Raw genomic sequence first — 18392 nt, 5'->3', positions numbered from 1 at the left:
ATTCTGATTGGCCAGTCGCGACACTGAAGATTTCACTCCATGACTGACACATAAAAGTCTCTTTAAGAGCACAAGAAAAATGTGTCATAAATATTTGATCCCCCTAAAATGTCTTTAAATTCTAAATAATTTATATAGTGTAAAATTTGATACATTTTTTACATTGTGATATTAGAAAATGATTACACGGCTGGTTGGAATGCTTGATTCTGATTGGCCAGTCGCGACATTTGCAGGTTTGTTATTCCTAGATAACAACTGCTCAAAACTAATAACACATGGTAACCTGTATGCAGCAAATCATTTTCACAGCTTAATTGACAAATTAAATAATTTAATAACATATATGACATTACATTTACAAAAGATTAAACCAACATGACAGTTCGACATTTGAAGGTTGTTTCTTACCCCAAAACCCTAAAAAGGTCTGCATTCTGTAAAAATGATTGAATAAAATATTTCTAATTCACATTTCATGTGCAGTTTCATCTCCGCTTTGCGTCGGGTACTGATCACAATGTTTGGGCTTATCTCTGCAATAACAACCGGCTGCCTGTTCATTATCCTTACCTAACACATTCCCCCAAATGTCCTGTAAAGTTTTCTTTACATTTAATATTAATAAATATAATTTATTTTCAATGTTGACTTGATTTTCATTACTATACAGTTTTTTTCACCTTGGTACAATAAAAATGATAAATACAAAATGTATAATTTAATTGGAAATGGCGCAAACACTAGTCTACCATGAGAAATATTTTATAACATATATCAATTTTAAATAACACATCATTTATGAGAGTTTGGAAGAAAACATGCTCAGTTGTCATGATTAAATGTATGTCATAATGCAACAACAGGGCTGTATAATCCGATTGATAACCTGAATTATGTTTTCGTATAAAATAAGTTTAAATAAAAATAAAATATAAAAAGAGTGCTCAGGAACACACTATGACAGACACGGAGGCGGTGTTGGCGTGCGGCCCGTTTGGTAACCTCTCTGTAAGTGAGCCGGGGTCATTGAGCCGGCATTATTTCAATCACTCCATCCGTCCGTCCCTCCCCTTCAAGCATGACTGCTGCGTCCCTCCATTAAATAAATTGAGTTGTAATAATCCCCTGTGCTGTGCTCCTCATACTGCTGGCCTTTGTGATTACCCCACTTTCACTCCATCCAGAGCACTGGATAATTCCTTCTTTACCATCAGTGAATTACAGCAGCGGGGGTGCGGGGCAGGTGCTCACTCATCACCTTTTTCAGATTTGTGTGTTGGACTCGAAGGCGCCGCAGCAAACGCAACATTTAAAAGAACTTTGACTACAGAGTTTGAAGTCCATTGCACAACGAGTCCGAAATTTTCGCACGTACAAAAATCAATATGACCTCACGATGTGTCAATCAATGTAAATGTCAATGTCACGTTTATTTATGTACCACTATTTAATTATACCGAAGTTAATCAATGTGCTGCACAATTTAAACAGATTTAAAATTAATATAAAAAAAGACTTAAAAATTTACACACTGCCATAAAAAAATTCGATTCTCTGCGTCTTTCGCATCCGTAGCAATCCTTTTTACAATTCAGAGACACCATACACACAAACGGCATACAAAATTTTCCGATTTAAATTTATTGCACATTGAGTCCGAAATTTGCATCCGAAATTTGCACACGTTCAAAAATGAATACGACCTCAAGTTTTGTCAATCACAATTACACACTTCTTCAGATATTTTGAAAAATCTGCGTTTTTCACTTCCATAGAAAGCATTTTGAGAGGCGTTTTGACAATTCAAACACACCCTACAAACGAGCGCCAAATACGGAAAAAATGTGTACAAAATTTCTGACTGTATGTGCAAAGACCTATAATGTAAATTGAATAGTTTTTTTCCAAAATTAGACAACTTTTTTTGTAATCATGTTTTAATTATGGTAGTTAACTGAATACCAAAAGTCAAAGTGTTTTAATTTTGATTAACGTTTTAAGTGATAAAGAGATAGTTTACCCAAAAATGAAAATTATGTCATCATTATGTTTACCTTCGAGTTGCTCCATATCTGTATACATTTCTATTTTCTGATGGACACAGAGAAAGATATTTTGAAGAAACCAGACAGATTTTGCCCCCCATTGACTCCCAAAGTAGGAAAAAATACAAAGGTATTCAAAAGTGCCCCAGAACTGTTTGCTGTCCTACTTTCTTCAAAATATCTTATTTTGTGTTCAACAGGTCAATGGGGGTTGAGATCTGTTTGGTTATAAGCATTCTTCCAAATATCTTTCTTTGTGTTCATCAGAACATGGAAACCAATACAGATTTGAAACAACCCGAAGGTGAGGAAATGATGAGAGAATTTTCATTTTTTGGGTGAAGTGTGGTATAATTGTAAGTTACTGACAAATCTGCAGAACTACAGCAAAGATTTACAGAAAATGCATGAAGAATTATTCATAATTTAAAATGTATGCATTCACACCTATGACCACTCGGTGACCATTTTGGTCTTTTCTTTGTAGCTCTAAAGCTCTTTTCTTTGAAGGCAACAGAGCTCTATCGACTTGAATAAAAAAAATATTATACGAAAATCCGAAATCTTAAAAAATGGTGCACATCACGTTTAAATAAAGTATTTTAAAGCTGTATTCTTTATCCTTTGACTTTCTATCATCATTTCTGTTTGAAAAATAAAATGGCAGGTTCTCTACATGTTGATTAACAGCTGTACCCGACAACTTATATAATTTGTACATTATATATACTATATATATATATATATATATATATATATATATATAAGGTATTAAGATAGTTTTAAATTCTGATCTTTTATGTACTTGCATTATAACTGATTCTTTATTTTTAAACAAAAAAGTTACAGACTGCAGCTTTAAATCGCATTAAAACCTGTCCACAAGAGCATCAAAATGTAGCTTCTTTGCCTTCGATCACACTATAAACACCGTATTTACAGGTTCTGCAAATACACATATAAACACAAAGATGATGTCTCTGTTTAAAAGGTTCTTCTAACTGATTGACGAAACAACAGTCAGCGTATTGTGTTACATTCATTTCTCTATCAGAGCCTCACATCCCTCTGTCTCTCATTCAGACAGACACAAAAAAAGAGCGTCTCATACAAAAATCTGTTATATCTAAACTGTTCTCTACACATTTCTCAAAGATGTCATCCAGTTTGGGCCACATACAGATGACTTATATATCAACACACTGTACAACATCACAGATGAAGAGGAACATTTCTGCTGGAATAAAACTAACTGTGTGATGCACAAATGTAACAAAAGAACATTTGATCCAGAAAGGCTTTCTAGCGCAGCTACCTGTAGAACATCAAACCTTGATGTGCATTCAGTATTCTGAAGCAGCTCCACTTTCCTTTAATGAATTCAGCGAGGTCTGGAGTAGAGAGAGAGAGAGAGAGAGAGAGAGAGAGAAAATAAGCAGACAGAGATGCCATCCGTTCCTTCTGAGTGGAGGTACATCCCTTTTGGGAGACGTGAGGCTGGTTATCCAAGACGAATAAAAGATAATAAAGCGAGAAAAGGGAGAAAGACAAAGTAAAACTGGTAGAGAGACAGCCAAAAGACATGAAAATAATTGACAGACACATCAGAGCAAATTAACCTCTAACGATCGCTCAATTCATCACAAAACATCATACAGTAAACAAACTTGACACCAGTTTTCAAACAAACAAGATTTTTGACCAAACCTTTGTAGTCTTTGCACATCACATAAGCTATAAAAAAAATGTTTAAAGGGATAGTTCACCAAAAAAAGACAATTCTGTCATCAATTACTCCAAAACCTGTGTCAATTTCTTTGTTCTGCTAAGCACAAAGGAAGATATTTGGAAGAATGCCAGTTAGCAAACAGATCTCATCCCCCGTTGACTCCTATAGTATTTATTTTCCCTACTATGGCAGTAAATGGTGGATGAGATCTGACATTCTTCCAAATTTCTTCCTGTGTCTTCATCAGAATAAAGACATTTTTTAATTTTTGGGTGAACTGTCCCTTTAACATCCAACATCGACTGCACACGGCAACTAATTGACACACGTCAACCTTAAACTGTTCTGGATTAACTTCTGACTGTTATTTCATTAACCTCTCAGTCCAGAAACTATAGGATGCTCGGAAAAGATCAGCTTCACCTCAGAGACGTTCCTCGGTGGAATAACAGACTTAATTAAAGTTGAATAAAGTAAATACAAGATATAAAAAAGGAGGAGATTTTCTGCTTAAACTGGAATTCGCTTCAAATTTAAATCCTCTCTTGCTTTCAGAAAACTTGCAGACCTTCAAGACAGATCTTGCTAGACAATACCTGACGAACATGAAAACAACAAATGTGCTTTTGCTTCCATTAAAGACTTTCAATCACAGCATGAAACATTTCAGTTTTATCTGATCTCTCATGACATAATTTCATTTAGTTCTTGTAGAGTCGGCTCTTCACTCGTGATGATGGTGTCTGTCTGCCGCAGAGAAATTACATTAGTGAATACTGATTCATGCTAATGAGCAACATGAAGTTAATCTAGAATTATTTTGTGGGCAAGATCTTTTTTTATTGCTATTGATAATTATATTAGCGTCTATGTAACAAGGACTCATGTTTAGCATTAGCAAGTGTTCTTTAATCTTTACTTTCAGAGCTGTCGAGACAACATGAGACAGAGAGCATCTGTGTGTCCAAAAAGGCTTACTTCCAAATTATTCCTTATAAGTAGGCAAAGATGAACGTACACATGGGTCACATGACAATAACAAGATGACAGATAACATGTTTCTTACGTGTATAGGGCTGTCAAATAATTAATCGCGATTAATCGCATTCAGATAAAAAGTTTGTGTATGTAATATATGTCGGTTTACAGTGCATATTAATTTTGTACTTATTAACGCATACACATGAATGCATGTATTTGAGAAAATATAAAACATAACAATTAAATAAAGTTTATTTAGAATTTTATTTATTGGTCAATATAAATTAATAAATTTAAATATTTCCTAAATATATAGACAAGTATGTGTATGTTTGGTGTTTATAAATACAAAATTAATATGCACAGATATATATTATGTACACACAAACTTTTGTTACGGATCCGATTAATCGTTTGACAGCCCTAACTATTGTATATATCATCCATTGTTTTAGTGTTCAATAAATTCATTGAATTCTACAATAATGTTACAAATTAGAAAAGATGCGATTTCAGACAACAGTCAAGTGCAATGTTAAGGTCATTGTTGAGTAAATTAATCTGAAAAAGTAATGAATTACTAGTTACTAATGACATTTTTTAATAGCATTATTAGATTACTGTACAAATGACACTCTCCAAAAAGTATTTAATGACTTTTTACTAATTACTTTCTATATCCTACATCAACCATTTTTAGTTCATTGATTCAAGGATAGACATGAAACGACTCTTAATTCATTCAAATATATAATATAAAACTACTTAAAATACAGTTATTAACTGACTAAAGTATTACAAATGTGAGAAAGACACATTAATTCATGCATTTTATAGTTACAGTTTGAATTTAATGTCAATTCCAGTATTGTATATATTACACTGTATTTAGTTCAATTACATCCAAAGTAACTGTAATTCAATTACAGAAAAATAAAGAGTAATCCCCTACTTTACTTTTTAGGGCTGGGCGATATATTGTGCGATTCTGACAGTGTGTTCCAACCAAACGCGAATGAAGCATTAAGTGCAAGTGATTTACATGTTAAGTCAAAGCAAAGACACGATAAGGACATCCTGCGGCGCAATTTGCGCGCATGAGGTGGGGGGCATGAGGCGGTGCGAATGATGGGTTTGGCACAGATCATGCGCCGTGATTTGACAATTTTGGGCATTTGTCGCCACGTCCGAAAGCCAGAGGGCACTCTTGTGCAGAAACTCCCAATATGGGAAACAGAAGTAGAACAATTAGTTCCAGGAAATGCCAGTGGTCATATTCTATCTTTAAACCTTTTCAGGTATTTTCATGATAATAAAGTATATTTATAGTGATGAAGTTCGACGAGTTATGCTTTTTCAAATGTTTCAAATTTCAGTATCGATTTTGACATGTATGATTAGCGTGAGTCACAATATATATCAGCCATTACATTAACTAATAACTTAGTAACTTGAACCCAACAGGGAAACCTTATACAAACAAATGCAGTCCGGTCAAATAATTCACACTCACTCACTCACACAAACTAAAGATGAAACAAATCCAATATTAACTTCTTCACTGTGACTGCTTTCCTTCAGGTCAATTCAAAATGTCTGAAGATGACTTGGATTAATTCGTCCTTCACTGTGTTTTGCTGAATCTTATGAAGCGTGTGATCCAGAGCGGATCTGACTCATTATAATCTCTGCCCATCATCAGATCTTCCCCGTGTGGTTGGTCCAAAAGCTGAAGCGATACTGTTATTCCGAGCGTACGGATGAATGAAGACGTTGAGGATTTTAATTGCAGGTTCAGTGGATTTAAGTGCAGCTAAACAGAGGTTGATTTTCATGCGTATGGTAAAACACTAATTACATCCCCATTACACAACACAGGCAACATAAGCCACGACCACGCTGATGCAATTAAAACATGAAAGTTCCCGTTACGAGACGAGGTCAGGGCCGCATCTGTCTCTGCTCAACAACACGCACTGCAGTGCACTTCAAGTGCTTTAAGAGCATGACAAGATAATGACACACGAGCGTTTGGGTAGTGAACACAAGTGTGTTTTGTGAGGAATGAGTGATGATGTCATTGACGAACGATGTACTGAATTATCTCTGTTCCGAAAACTACTCAGCTGCCTATCAAGACAACCATTTAAGGCCGCGCAGGAAAGCTCTTGACGCAAAGACTCTTCCATAAGACATCAGAAAAGTTCATTCTGAACATATAGAAGTGATAAATTATACATATTTCACAGAATGCCGGAAGTATTGCTAATGCAAGTTATATACTAATTCAAAACTCACCATTTCACCCACTGTTTGATTGTTTTTTTTAAAGTGATAGTTCATCCAAAAATGAAAAATCTGTTATCATTAGCTCACCTTCGAGATGTGTATAAATGTATTTGTTCTAATGAACACAGAGAAGATATTTGTAAAAATGGTTAGCAATTTTCAGTTCTGGGACATCATCCACTACCATAGTAGGGGAAAAAAAATTGTATTCTGTTGAACACATAATGAGATCTTTTTTAAGAATCTCAGAAAAAAAATAAGAGTTCTCGGGCACCTTTGACTACCATTTATTTCTCCTACTGTGGTGGTCAATGTCCCAGAACAAAATATGACTAACATTCTTCAAAATATCTTTCATTTATACAGGTATGAAATTACAGGTATGAAATTACCCACGGGTGAGTAAATGATAGAATTTTCATTTTTGGGTGAACTGTCCCTTTAAATTGTATTTTTCCTAATGGAAATTTATATTTGTTGTAATCTTTTTTATTGTATTCTTTAGTTTGTAGTCATGTTAACTTTTGCATGCTGATGTACTTTTCTTATTTTTGCAATCTATACTGATCTGGAGGCTTTAAATAAGCCTTTTGGACGTTTTGCTTCTTTCTGCACTGTATATAAATGTTATTATTTTTGTCCTTTTATTTATTCATTTTGCTTAGAATTGTATTCAAAGTGACTAGACACTATTTTGCATTTTGTCAAACAAGACGTTAAAAAAGCCTCTACAAACTTATGTTTACATTTTTAAATGAAAAATATTTATAAATATATTTAAAATCAAGTTCATGCTTATAGGAGAATTGCATTTTTAGTTTAGCCACATACTATCATATACGTTTGTTAAAATAGTTTAATTTGGGTTATGATGCTGTCTACAGCTGACAAATTACTACAGGACAAATGTGGGACAGGAAGTGAGACAAGACTGCAAATATAAAAAGATGAATATCACACACGCACACGCTTTCAAAGGTATAATCGTGATAAACGTCCACTGATATACCCTACAAAAACAATAATGATAAGACTAGACCCTACCCAACAAATTTCAGCAAAAACAACGGATGTCCTAGCTAATCTGGGAATGTAAACAAGAAGACAAGGTTTAGGAAGAGCACAAGAGAATCCCCAGACCTCCGTGTGAAGAATGCGCTGATGTTCTTTATCTTGTGTAATGATGCTGTTGCGTGTGACCTTGCGCTGGTAATTATGGAGGTATATGAGGGAGAAGATAAGGCCTGTAATCAGAGCTGGAAATTCACTCTATTGTGTTCAGAGAAAGAGACGCAGATATTATTATCCCAGTCACAGTAACAATGTGTCGGGTCATGATGCTCACCAGCACGCCTGGGTGACATGTGTGATCTGACACGTTTAAAGATGCAGAAAATCCTGTCATTCCCTAACCCTAACCCATACAGTACAAAAATGAACATTCTTTCATCATCGTGTCAGGTGCCTCATCAAACCTGTATTAGCTTCTTTCTTTTGCAGAACACAAAAGAAGATATTTTGAAGAATGTGGATGATCAACTCCAGTGACTCCCATTGTACGAACACAAAACCACCGCGGCATTTCTCAAAATATCTTCTTTTGTGCTCCATTGAAGAAAGGCTCACATACAGATTTAAAACACATGAAAGAGCGTTTTCATTTTGGACTGAACTGTTTATTAAAGTCTCATAAACTATTGTTGTTAAAGTGATGATTTGTCAAAAAAATGATACACAGCACACTGGTTTAAAGCAACAGAACACAATACGATCTCATAGAAACATAAATATGTAAAGTCCACAGATCTTGTCCTTTTGTCAACATAAACAATCACTCACACATACACACTGAAATGGTTCTGTACAATTTATAAGCTTTTTTGCCCATGGGAACCTCAATTTTGGTCCCCACGGTGACACGAATCCCCATGTGTTGGTATGCATTCAGATTTAGGTCTCCACTGGGATATAAAAACATGTCCACATACACACAAACATAGAAACCAGAATGAAACAACATTTATTATATCCGTTCTTTCCAACACTGCCTTCATTGTTTATCCAATATGATAATGTCCAGAAGAATAAAAGCATCTCACAGGATCAACAGGTAAACAAGACAAACATCAGCCGTGTCTCCTGTTAACCCTATTGACCCACAGCATCACCAACTGTGTAAACCGAACTCAATCACAGCCGTCCAAAGAAAGAAAGTGAGAGTCAGTGTGTCTCTGGACATGTTGTCATATACAAGCAGATAATCCAGTTCTACTCAGATGCAGATCATCCGCAAAATGGCTGTAAAAACGCAGTTTCAAACACACAACAATAGCCACCAAAACTTTTTTGCCAGACAATTTAAGTGACATAGGAGTGTTAAAATGAATAAAATAGATAATTTATGCGTTAAAAAGTTAGCTATATCAAATAAAACAAGACACTCATTTAAAATAATTTCATCATTAAGAAAGTGAGAAAATCCATTTTTTCATGAGATATGGCCTATAGGTAATGCACTACATCCAGTTTAATGCAGTTATTACTGCTTGTTTGACATTATTAATATCTAGAATATTTTAAACTGTTTTCACCAGATCACACATATATGAGAAATACTCTTTTGGGGTCATGTCACCCAACCAGGTGTAGAATGTAAAGTGTATTTATATATGAACAACATAGATGATAAATTACCTGAAATCACTGTATGGGTGAATTATCCAGTATCCAGCGGACTTGAGGCGCTCCTGTTCCCGCTCCACCGCCTTCTCGCTGCCAAACATCCGCAGGGAAAACTTGTTGACCCCGGGCTGCAGCATCGCCCCCAACTGCCTGTGCATGAAGCCCGCTTGATAATACCTCTCTTCGTCCGGTAAAATCTGATCGATGCCCTCCAGCTTTATAAAGCCCGCCGGCTGATCCGGGCTGCCCTCCTGTTGCTGACCGACACCGGCACCGCCGTGCGCGCCGCCGCCCATGGCTCCAGGAGGGCTCTCCTCGCCCGGGGTCACCTCACCGTCCGTGATCAGACGCCTCTCCTCCGCTGCATCCGAGTCGTGGAGGTGCCGACCGGTGATGGACGAAAGGCTGCCTCGGAATCTCCGGCAGTCCCCGTTGGAGCTGGTTTTGGCGGATCTCCCGATGTCCGTCTCCATGATCACGGACTCTGCGCTTTTGGCGTCTCCGGTGCCCCCCGGCGAGGTGGGAGAAGGCAGGGGCTTCATTCGGATACTCTTCCTCCGGGTGTCCTTGTCCGCGTCTTCAGCATCACCCATGATCGCAGCTTTTTGGTGTGGCAAACTGTAGAGCCTTTTACGCATGGACGAATGCAACCTGTCCATTATGACATTGAAACGGCGGCGCGATCAATTCAATGGCACGTGAATCCAGTGTGGCGATGCTACTGATGTGGTTATTCCCACAGACTCCTCTGTATCCGTGTCCGGAGGATCAAAGCCCACCTGTGTGTCGCTGAAGCATCACTCCGACCGTCAGGATACCCAAACATGCCCTCTCGCGCGGATCCAGTGGCTCCGGTTTCATCATTGCACCCCAGTTCCAAGGCACCGTGTTGCTCTGTAATCCTGTATATCGGAGAAATACTGACCGAAGGCTCCTCAGCATCACATGTGAGAGGTCACGGACCCTCAAGATCCTTACCGGCTGTCAATCACATCAGCAGCTGCCGACATCACCGCCGTCCAGAGCAGCTCTGGTCCCGTGTCCGAAAATATTCCCGGTGATGCTGATGTGATCTATCAGGTTGCCATAGAAGCGAAGGCGGCGGGGGAAGCCCCGCCCCCCACTCAGGTTCACAACACCTAACCCTTCAAGCGAGTCTCCTCAAAATATCCATTTAGTTTAAGTTTACGATTCTGAACATCAACGCAGAGTTGATTTATCAATAGAAACGATAATAGAGTTGCGATAACACTGGAAAATGTTTTCGTAAAATCTATATTAAATATAACAATAACAAATTGAAATAGCTAAAACGTCTTTCTTACTGATAAACAATACTTGCGACACCTGTCAGCATATGGCGAACGCTTTTATCCAAAGCGACTTACATTTCATTTTACTATAGGCTTCATTTGTTAGTACGTCATTTCCTGATTTCGCGACTATAGTCAAATATAGAAAATAAATGGGACACAAAACCTTATGTTATTTGTGTAGGCATTATCAATATTGATGGATTATTTGTTAAAACGATGATCAATTTTAAACTTTAGGTAAAATAAAACAGTATAGCTGTAAAATCGTGATGACGCATGCGCAGTCTGTGTGCGCGACTACAAGCCTCTACTCGCTCAAGCTCTTATTGAACTTCGACATTTTGCCTTTAAAGTCTTTAAAATAATTTCAAAAATGGAAATTGAGACTTTAGACCATGAAGCTTCGACAACAGCGACAACTCCAACGCGTGTTTGGAGCTTGAAACGCTACGGTCGTTTTCTGCCAAACGGTAATATAAAGGCCTCAGGTCGCGGCTGCGCGTGGAAGGTGAGAGGGCGGGAACCCCCTGGGCGGAAGCTTCAAACTTGTTACTTGATTGACTATAATTATGTCCGGAAAATTCTGTTAATTAATGAAATCTGGTTATTTTATGAAACAATTTAATAATGTGGTTCAAAGTTAGTTATTTAAGAATTGTACAAGTTCTGATAGAATGTTTAGGTCTGCACAAATTGTGTCATCACAAAGTTCAATATCATGGTGTCAATATTTGATAAATGTATTTATATAGTAAATCTACGGAAAGTAAGATGTTTTTACGTCTATTCATATGGAGAGAATTTATTGCATTGAATGATCAGTACTTACTATTATAAAAACCTAGAAACCTTTTAATATTACCTACTGACAAATATAAACCATGAGATAAAGTGATAAATTATAACTTCAAGAAATACTTTAAAGATGGGGTAACACACAGTTTCTGCCAGTCTAATATTAATCTATACAGTATTATAAAACGGTCAGTTCTGGTCCTTGATTCTGATTGGCTAAGTGGAGTTCTAAGCCGTTATAAAATACTCTGATATATAACGGCTGACCGCACCTCATAGCCTAAATATCATTTTATGAAACTTTGCTAAGCATATGGAATAAACATAATATAAAAGCAATAAGCCCCACGAAGCAGTCGGTTACAGTGCATTTTATAACAGCTACGGGGTTTATAACGCCCTTAGCTGTTATAAAATGCACTGTAACAGACTGCTTCTTGGGGCTTATTGCTGTAGTATTGCATACGTCGTATCTTGGAAGTGTGTTTGATAAAATTTATAAAAGAGAGATACAGCTGTACGATTATTTCCAGGAAAACAGGAGCTGCTGACGCAGCGAAGCCAGTCTTGATAGGCTTGTCTTCCTATCGCTCGTCGCTTGGTGAGTGGGCGAGCTCTTTCTTTCGCCTTGCTGTGGGCGTGCTTTTCTGGGAGAAGGGCCAATAAAAGGAATAAAATCCCTGTGACAAAACGGGGATCCAGACTTTTAAAAAACTTGGAGTGCTGGGGGAGTGTATCGAGCACATTAATACAACATCATACGTCCAACTCGTTTTTTAACAAGTCGACCATGTTAAGCACGAGAAGCCGCACATTCATCACGCTCAATGCATGTCATAGCATGTTACCCAACTTTAAAAAGAAAAGTAGTAAAAATGTCTGATGTCTGATTGGCCAGTTCACCAGTCTGTAGTGATTGGTGGAATACTGCAAGCATGTGAGGGAAACGTAACGCCTCTGACCATATTTGGAACATCAGGTTCCTCTTCAATTGTGCTGACAGGTACTCCACCTTGTGTATACATTTGGGCGGTCTTAGTCAAATCAGACCACCAACTGACATAGATTTGTGGGGGTGTGGTTACACCAGGCGTTTCATTCGCTTTAAGATAGAATGCATCTGTTGTTCCCACACTTTCATTTGTGCAATTTTACGTGTCTGATACATGCATTGGCAACTTATAACACCAAACACACAGAAAAACAAGTGTTTGCGCCATATGACCCATTTAAGACAAGACAACATTTGAGTGAATTTCTCGACTGCACTGTTTAACAACTGCTAATAACAATATGTGTGAATCATAATACATTTTGAATCTAACCATCACAACTTGTGTTTCTTTCAGATTTTTGACTCCAGTGACAGCGCTGAGAAGCTGGAGTTGAATATTTTGGACTCTGCTCATCTGCTGGTGTCTAAAGGCCAGGAGCTTTTGGTAAGATTATATAAACACATAATAGCCTTTTTTAAAATGTTGTCTGTATATGCTTTGAAAGCCCAAACACTCTTTTACCCATAAGGCCATAAGTGCAGGGTCACGATACAGCGGCCCGCGCTGAGCCCATCATCACAGGGGCTTGACCGTATTTCTTTTTACTGCCAGAAAGAACAGCGTAATCCCCTTCCTCACCCGCTGGGTGTGTCACTGCCCCTTTGGAATTGCCAAAACAAGAGTATCGCAGCGTCTCTAAAAGCACCCTGAGCACTAAACCCTGAGCCTGGACTGGTGGACAGAGTAGTCACTGGCTCTTCACGGTGTCAGAGATCATGTCTGAGATTGAGACACATTTTAAGCTTTTATGTAGAACCAAGAAATGCAGCCTGGCCGTCCGTGACACTGCTTTATGTGATTGTGGGATCAGACAGAAGCGTTCAGTCATGGATACATGTTGATCATCTGATCAGCTCTTTCAACATCGTCTTACAAATGTTCCTTAAGATAGTTTTTAGTGTGTGAGTCGAGGGGATGAGAAGTGAAACGGAGTGCGATGCTAATATGATAATTCACATGCAAAGACAATATTTTTAATCTCATCCTTTTTGAGCATTTTTGCAGAGAGGAAAAATCTCTTTAGATGTTTCAAAGGCTTTCGGGAGGTTTTTTTTTTAGGTTAAGCCATGAACTCAAATGTTCATGTAACAGATCCGATGAGATGCTGGTCTCATGGAATAATTTCTTTAATTTTTTAATATTTCTTTTATAGTGACTCGACGTTTATGATTTATGCTCAACTAGAGAATATATAAGAAATAATGACAAATGACCAAATAGCGTTTATGTCAAAGTTGAATGAAATCCACATTTCTGTATTTAGTAATACTAGTTAAAGTATTTGTTTTATTGACTCTGCTGTAGAGGAGAGATTAATATTTGAAGAGTTTGGTTCCAAAATGAGATAACTCAGAATTTACAATTGTTTTAAAATCATGTTTTTTATTGTGCATTCTGACACAACCGAGGTTGATGTGTTAGTGGCGCCCTCTTCTGATTATGTCCCGTAATAACAACCACAAATTAAACCTATTTAAATTAGTATATGAACGTCTTTATTATGTTTTGTTGAAATTTCCTATTATGGTTTTGTATTTTGAGTACATGCACAATCACACAGACTGTTAGAGACACAACATGACATGATGATACTACTCTGCATCCTGATAGAATGATGATTTTGCGTGTTTGCAGGAGGGCTTTTCTCTTCTTAATTCACAAAGCTTCCTGAAAGTCCAGCACAAATCAGACAGTCTGCTGTTCAACATTACAGTGAAGGTGAGAAGATGTCATTAAACCCTTGTGTTTAAACAGTGATGTGTGTGTGTGTGTGTCTTGAAGGCAGACTCCGCCTCTCTGGCCTTGAATAATAAACAATTAAAATATGCAAATTAAAAAGAGAATGACCTTCAACTCACAGCTCAAAGACAAACTCAGAGGCTTATTAATTTAGCCAAGTCTTTTATGAACAGAAATCGATCAAATTCATCAAGAACACGGATGATTTTCTTATAAAATATTTATATTATTAAATTAAATATTTCTTTAGTAAATGTCTTATGGCTGTACAATATATTTAGGCATGGCTGCAAGCATCGTTGTGACTTCCTCACCTTCCCTTTACGTTCTCCGCTGACATGGGCAGTGAGTTTGTTTCAGGGTCTGATGTCAATAATTGTAGATCAGATCACAGAGACGTGTTTGTGTTGAGTGTTAGGGAGAGAGCCGTTTGATCAGACTGCAGTTTGACGGCAGCAGTCGTGCAGAAGCTGCAGAATTCTGTTCTGAAGCAGTCGAGAGGCTGAAGGTTCATGTACGTGTTCAAGAACACATGACCACACGTTCATCTGGTGCTCAATCCATCCCTGAACAACCTGGAGCCTCCACACAAGAGCCGCAGGTGGGAACACTGTGATGACCTCACTGTATACAAATATAATTGTGTTCTATACCACCTGTCCAGAATCACTCTTTAGTGTTAAACATGTAGTTTTATCACACTGCATCACTGTAAGTCTGACATTCACAACTCAGAATATTCAGAAACAAATAATGTATGCAGGGCTTTATTTAATATTTTCCCCTGTCCGTACAGCCTTGGCTACATCCGCAGAAATGTCCTTCTAAAGAAGTCCTCACATTTAAATAAAGATTTTAAATAAATAAAGTAATGTTCCGAAGTTCAGGGTTAATTAAGTGAAACGTTTCTCTTTACCTTTACACCTTTTGACCAGAAGGCATAGGCTTGAATGTCCGTAGAGAAAAATTGAATTGTTCAAACACATTAGTTCATTTCAATATAATTCATTATTTATTGAAAATGCTTTTCAAATAAATGACTTTGACTGTAGGGTAAGACCTCAAGAATCCATGTAAAAAAACGTTCTTACAAATTCTACACAAGATAGACTCAAATCTAACATTTAGTTTTGATTTCACCTCCCCGAAACACATTTGTGATATTTTATTGCTTTGATGAGTTATCCTAAATGATCCTAAAATGTGATTTTTTTTATAAGTGAGCAAGTTCATTTTTGTAGCATATTGCACACAATTAAACTAGACACATTCAACAATATATATACAGGTATGGTACATTTTATTTCATCCTTTTATTTTTAAGTTTTGTCCTCTAGATGGTACTGTTGTTTTATAATGATATTAAATAGGAGCCCAACAGGAATTGGATAATCCCACCCCGAACCCGAGTGTCTTTATTTGTGATTCTGAAATGTAAAGACGCAGGCTCGAGGCTGTAAGTCTCGTGTACGCACCAAGCACAAAGCAAAGGGTTTTTGTTAAATACTATCGGTGACAGCAGACCCGGCAGCAGGAGTGAAAGATGGCAGGAGGTGAAGACGTTCAATTAGTAATGAGAGTATCGATCGGCCGGTAGGGCCCTTGGAGTGTGTCCTGACACTGTAATGAATGGCTCTATTTCTGTTCCAGACCCCTCAAGACGACGAGCCACAGGCGGCCCCTGTCCTTTCTATGGAATCACTGTCAATCAAACAGCTTTCTCAGGTACGACTGGAGGTCAAGGTCACAGAAAACAAGTCGAGATTGAGATCATCTGTCATTGAGTTCATGTGCTCCTGTGTGAAATCAGTGAATGACATGCTGGGACCTGTGGCCTTTTCATTTGACCTCTGAGATTTGACCTTTCTCATGCTCATTCTCTTCAGTATTTCCTGGGCGAGAGTAAGATGTCTCTGCCGGTGGCGTATCATCAGTCCACACTGCCTCCTGGAGACCTGGAGCAGCTACTGCGTCTCTGTCTGCGTGACTCCAGCTTCCCGGCGTTTGTTGAGGAGGTGGAGAAGAAGCTCAGAGAGATCGTTCAAGAATGAGGTAAAACCATTTCTGTCTGAGATCCATTGCTAAGCTGCTCCACATCAACAGAGAAAATAAATACGTATTTATCCCAAAAAATAGCGTCATTCATTAAATATTGCGGTATACTTTAGCTTTTACTATAGTAAAGTGAAGTACCATGCACTTATGTAGGAATTTTACTAGAGCCGTGTAGTGCAGTCTGGAGGGAACTACTTAGCGCTGAATGTTGAAAATAGCAACTGATATTACTTCTGGTTCATCCGTCACGCGGAAGGCCGAGTGCACTGCATCATGGGACACAGAACGCTATCCAGTTTGCTGTACATTTGATCAGAAGTAGGTCATCTGCATTTTTACATTTATGCCTTTGGCAGACGCTTTATCCAAAGCGACTAACATTGCATTATCCTATACATTTTGTTCCCCTGGGATCGAACCCACAACCTTGCAATGCTCTTACCACTGAGCTACAGGATTTTTATGTCAGGGCTTAGCCAAAGGTAATTAGAATAAAGTTGAGAAAACATCTCACCGTCCGTTCAGAATAACACAGACACATCCGTTATATCTCAGGGTCTTTATTTTGAAAAAGGAAACGGTTGGTTTCACATATTCTGTAATGGCTTTAGCTCCACCCACTTCCTCCCGTATGTTGGTCCGTTGTCGTGGCGACACACACTGACACGTTTTATTGTTAAAAAGTTGTCATGCAACTACAGCAGTGCATTTCCAATGATAAGCACCCACATGTCTCTGTCCCTTTAAAGCTTTAAATCTCTGAAATGAAACCCCCCGCCTTACAATTGTCAGTAGGTCTACACGAATACATATTGCATAGGATTATAGCCATGCTGTACAAGAATCGTCATCTCTCTAAAAAGAAACAAGAAACATTAAAGTTTGTTTAAAAAAAAGATATATTCTTTTCCTTTTTACAGATGCTATCATAATATTGGAACACTCACAGCACCACATGTACAAGACGTCTAAACAACTCTAGAAAACAAATGCCACACGTGTCCATTTCAGTTAATACAACATCTGATCTTTTTGATTAAATACTGTTCTGCCACTCACGGCGAGGTCCTCGCATTCTAGTTTAAGACAAAACATCTCCTTTACGTATTGTTTTATTCGATGATAAACTGTACAAAGATCTCCAACGTTTTTCTCCATTTCAGTTTCTTTAAAAACACACACGCACACACTCCTCGACAGCACACACACACACCGGTTATTTTGGATGCAACGCCACAAAGTAATAAGTAACAATAGAAAAACAACATTTGAATTATTTGATTATGTTATTGCATGCATTCGAGACGACATGTAGATATGAAAAGGACTTAGTGCAGCAGGAGGGCATGAGAACAGAAAGGAACGCGACGGCGGTAACAGCACGTGGAATAAATGGTTGTCACCTTCAGAATGATGCTGTCAGCGTCCACACACAACATCAGTCTTACAGAGGCAAACTCAACACAGTCTGTATTGTTAATGTCTGCCTGTGTGTAATGATGCTGTTGTTGTCGTGGCAGGATGTGTGTCGCTGGAAACCGCCTGGAGCCGCTCCTCTCCTTGGATATGTCCGTGTGGTCGGGTTGGTGATCTGGAAACCAGAAACGGGAAGGACTCGGTGAAGTTGTTTTTCTGCTGGGAAATGTGAATGTTGTGTTTAATTTGTTAAAACATGCTCGAAAACGATTGGCTGAGAATGTAT

The 18392-nt window shown here is 37.9% G+C and overlaps 2 protein-coding genes across 2 annotated transcripts in view; one reads left to right on the top strand and one right to left on the bottom strand.

Moving 5' to 3' along the window:
- The window catches only part of hcn4 (hyperpolarization activated cyclic nucleotide-gated potassium channel 4), a 43448-nt gene extending 32404 nt beyond the window's left edge, over positions 1–11044 (bottom strand). Inside the window, exons 1-2 of the mRNA XM_056766132.1 lie at positions 10509–11044; positions 9742–10380 (exon numbers count right to left, since the gene is read on the bottom strand). Coding sequence (XP_056622110.1) covers positions 9742–10380; positions 10509–10555 — 686 coding nt within the window. The 5' untranslated portion in view covers positions 10556–11044. The remainder of the gene's footprint in view (positions 1–9741; positions 10381–10508) is intronic.
- Positions 11045–11257: 213 nt separating this feature from the next.
- Positions 11258–18347, top strand: rec114 (REC114 meiotic recombination protein). The gene is made up of 7 exons (XM_056766139.1): positions 11258–11553; positions 13190–13279; positions 14531–14614; positions 15054–15236; positions 16286–16360; positions 16522–16687; positions 18211–18347. The coding sequence occupies exons 1-6, from the start codon at positions 11419–11421 to the stop codon at positions 16684–16686; spliced, it is 732 nt and encodes a 243-aa protein (XP_056622117.1). The 5' UTR covers positions 11258–11418; the 3' UTR covers position 16687; positions 18211–18347.
- Positions 18348–18392: the final 45 nt, after the last annotated feature.

This window comes from Triplophysa dalaica, chromosome 14 (assembly GCF_015846415.1).
Source record: "Triplophysa dalaica isolate WHDGS20190420 chromosome 14, ASM1584641v1, whole genome shotgun sequence".
NCBI classification, from domain to species: Eukaryota; Metazoa; Chordata; class Actinopteri; order Cypriniformes; family Nemacheilidae; genus Triplophysa; species Triplophysa dalaica.
This window is presented reverse-complemented; position numbering and strand designations above follow the sequence as displayed.

Coding starts and splice junctions, on each gene's coding strand:
- rec114 (XM_056766139.1), top strand. CDS start 11,419: ATGGAAATTGAGACTTTAGACCATGAAGCTTCGACAACAGCGACAACT. Junction 15,237..16,285: donor CCTCCACACAAGAGCCGCAG/GTGGGAACACTG, acceptor TTTCTGTTCCAG/ACCCCTCAAGACGACGAGCC. Junction 16,361..16,521: donor CAATCAAACAGCTTTCTCAG/GTACGACTGGAG, acceptor CATTCTCTTCAG/TATTTCCTGGGCGAGAGTAA.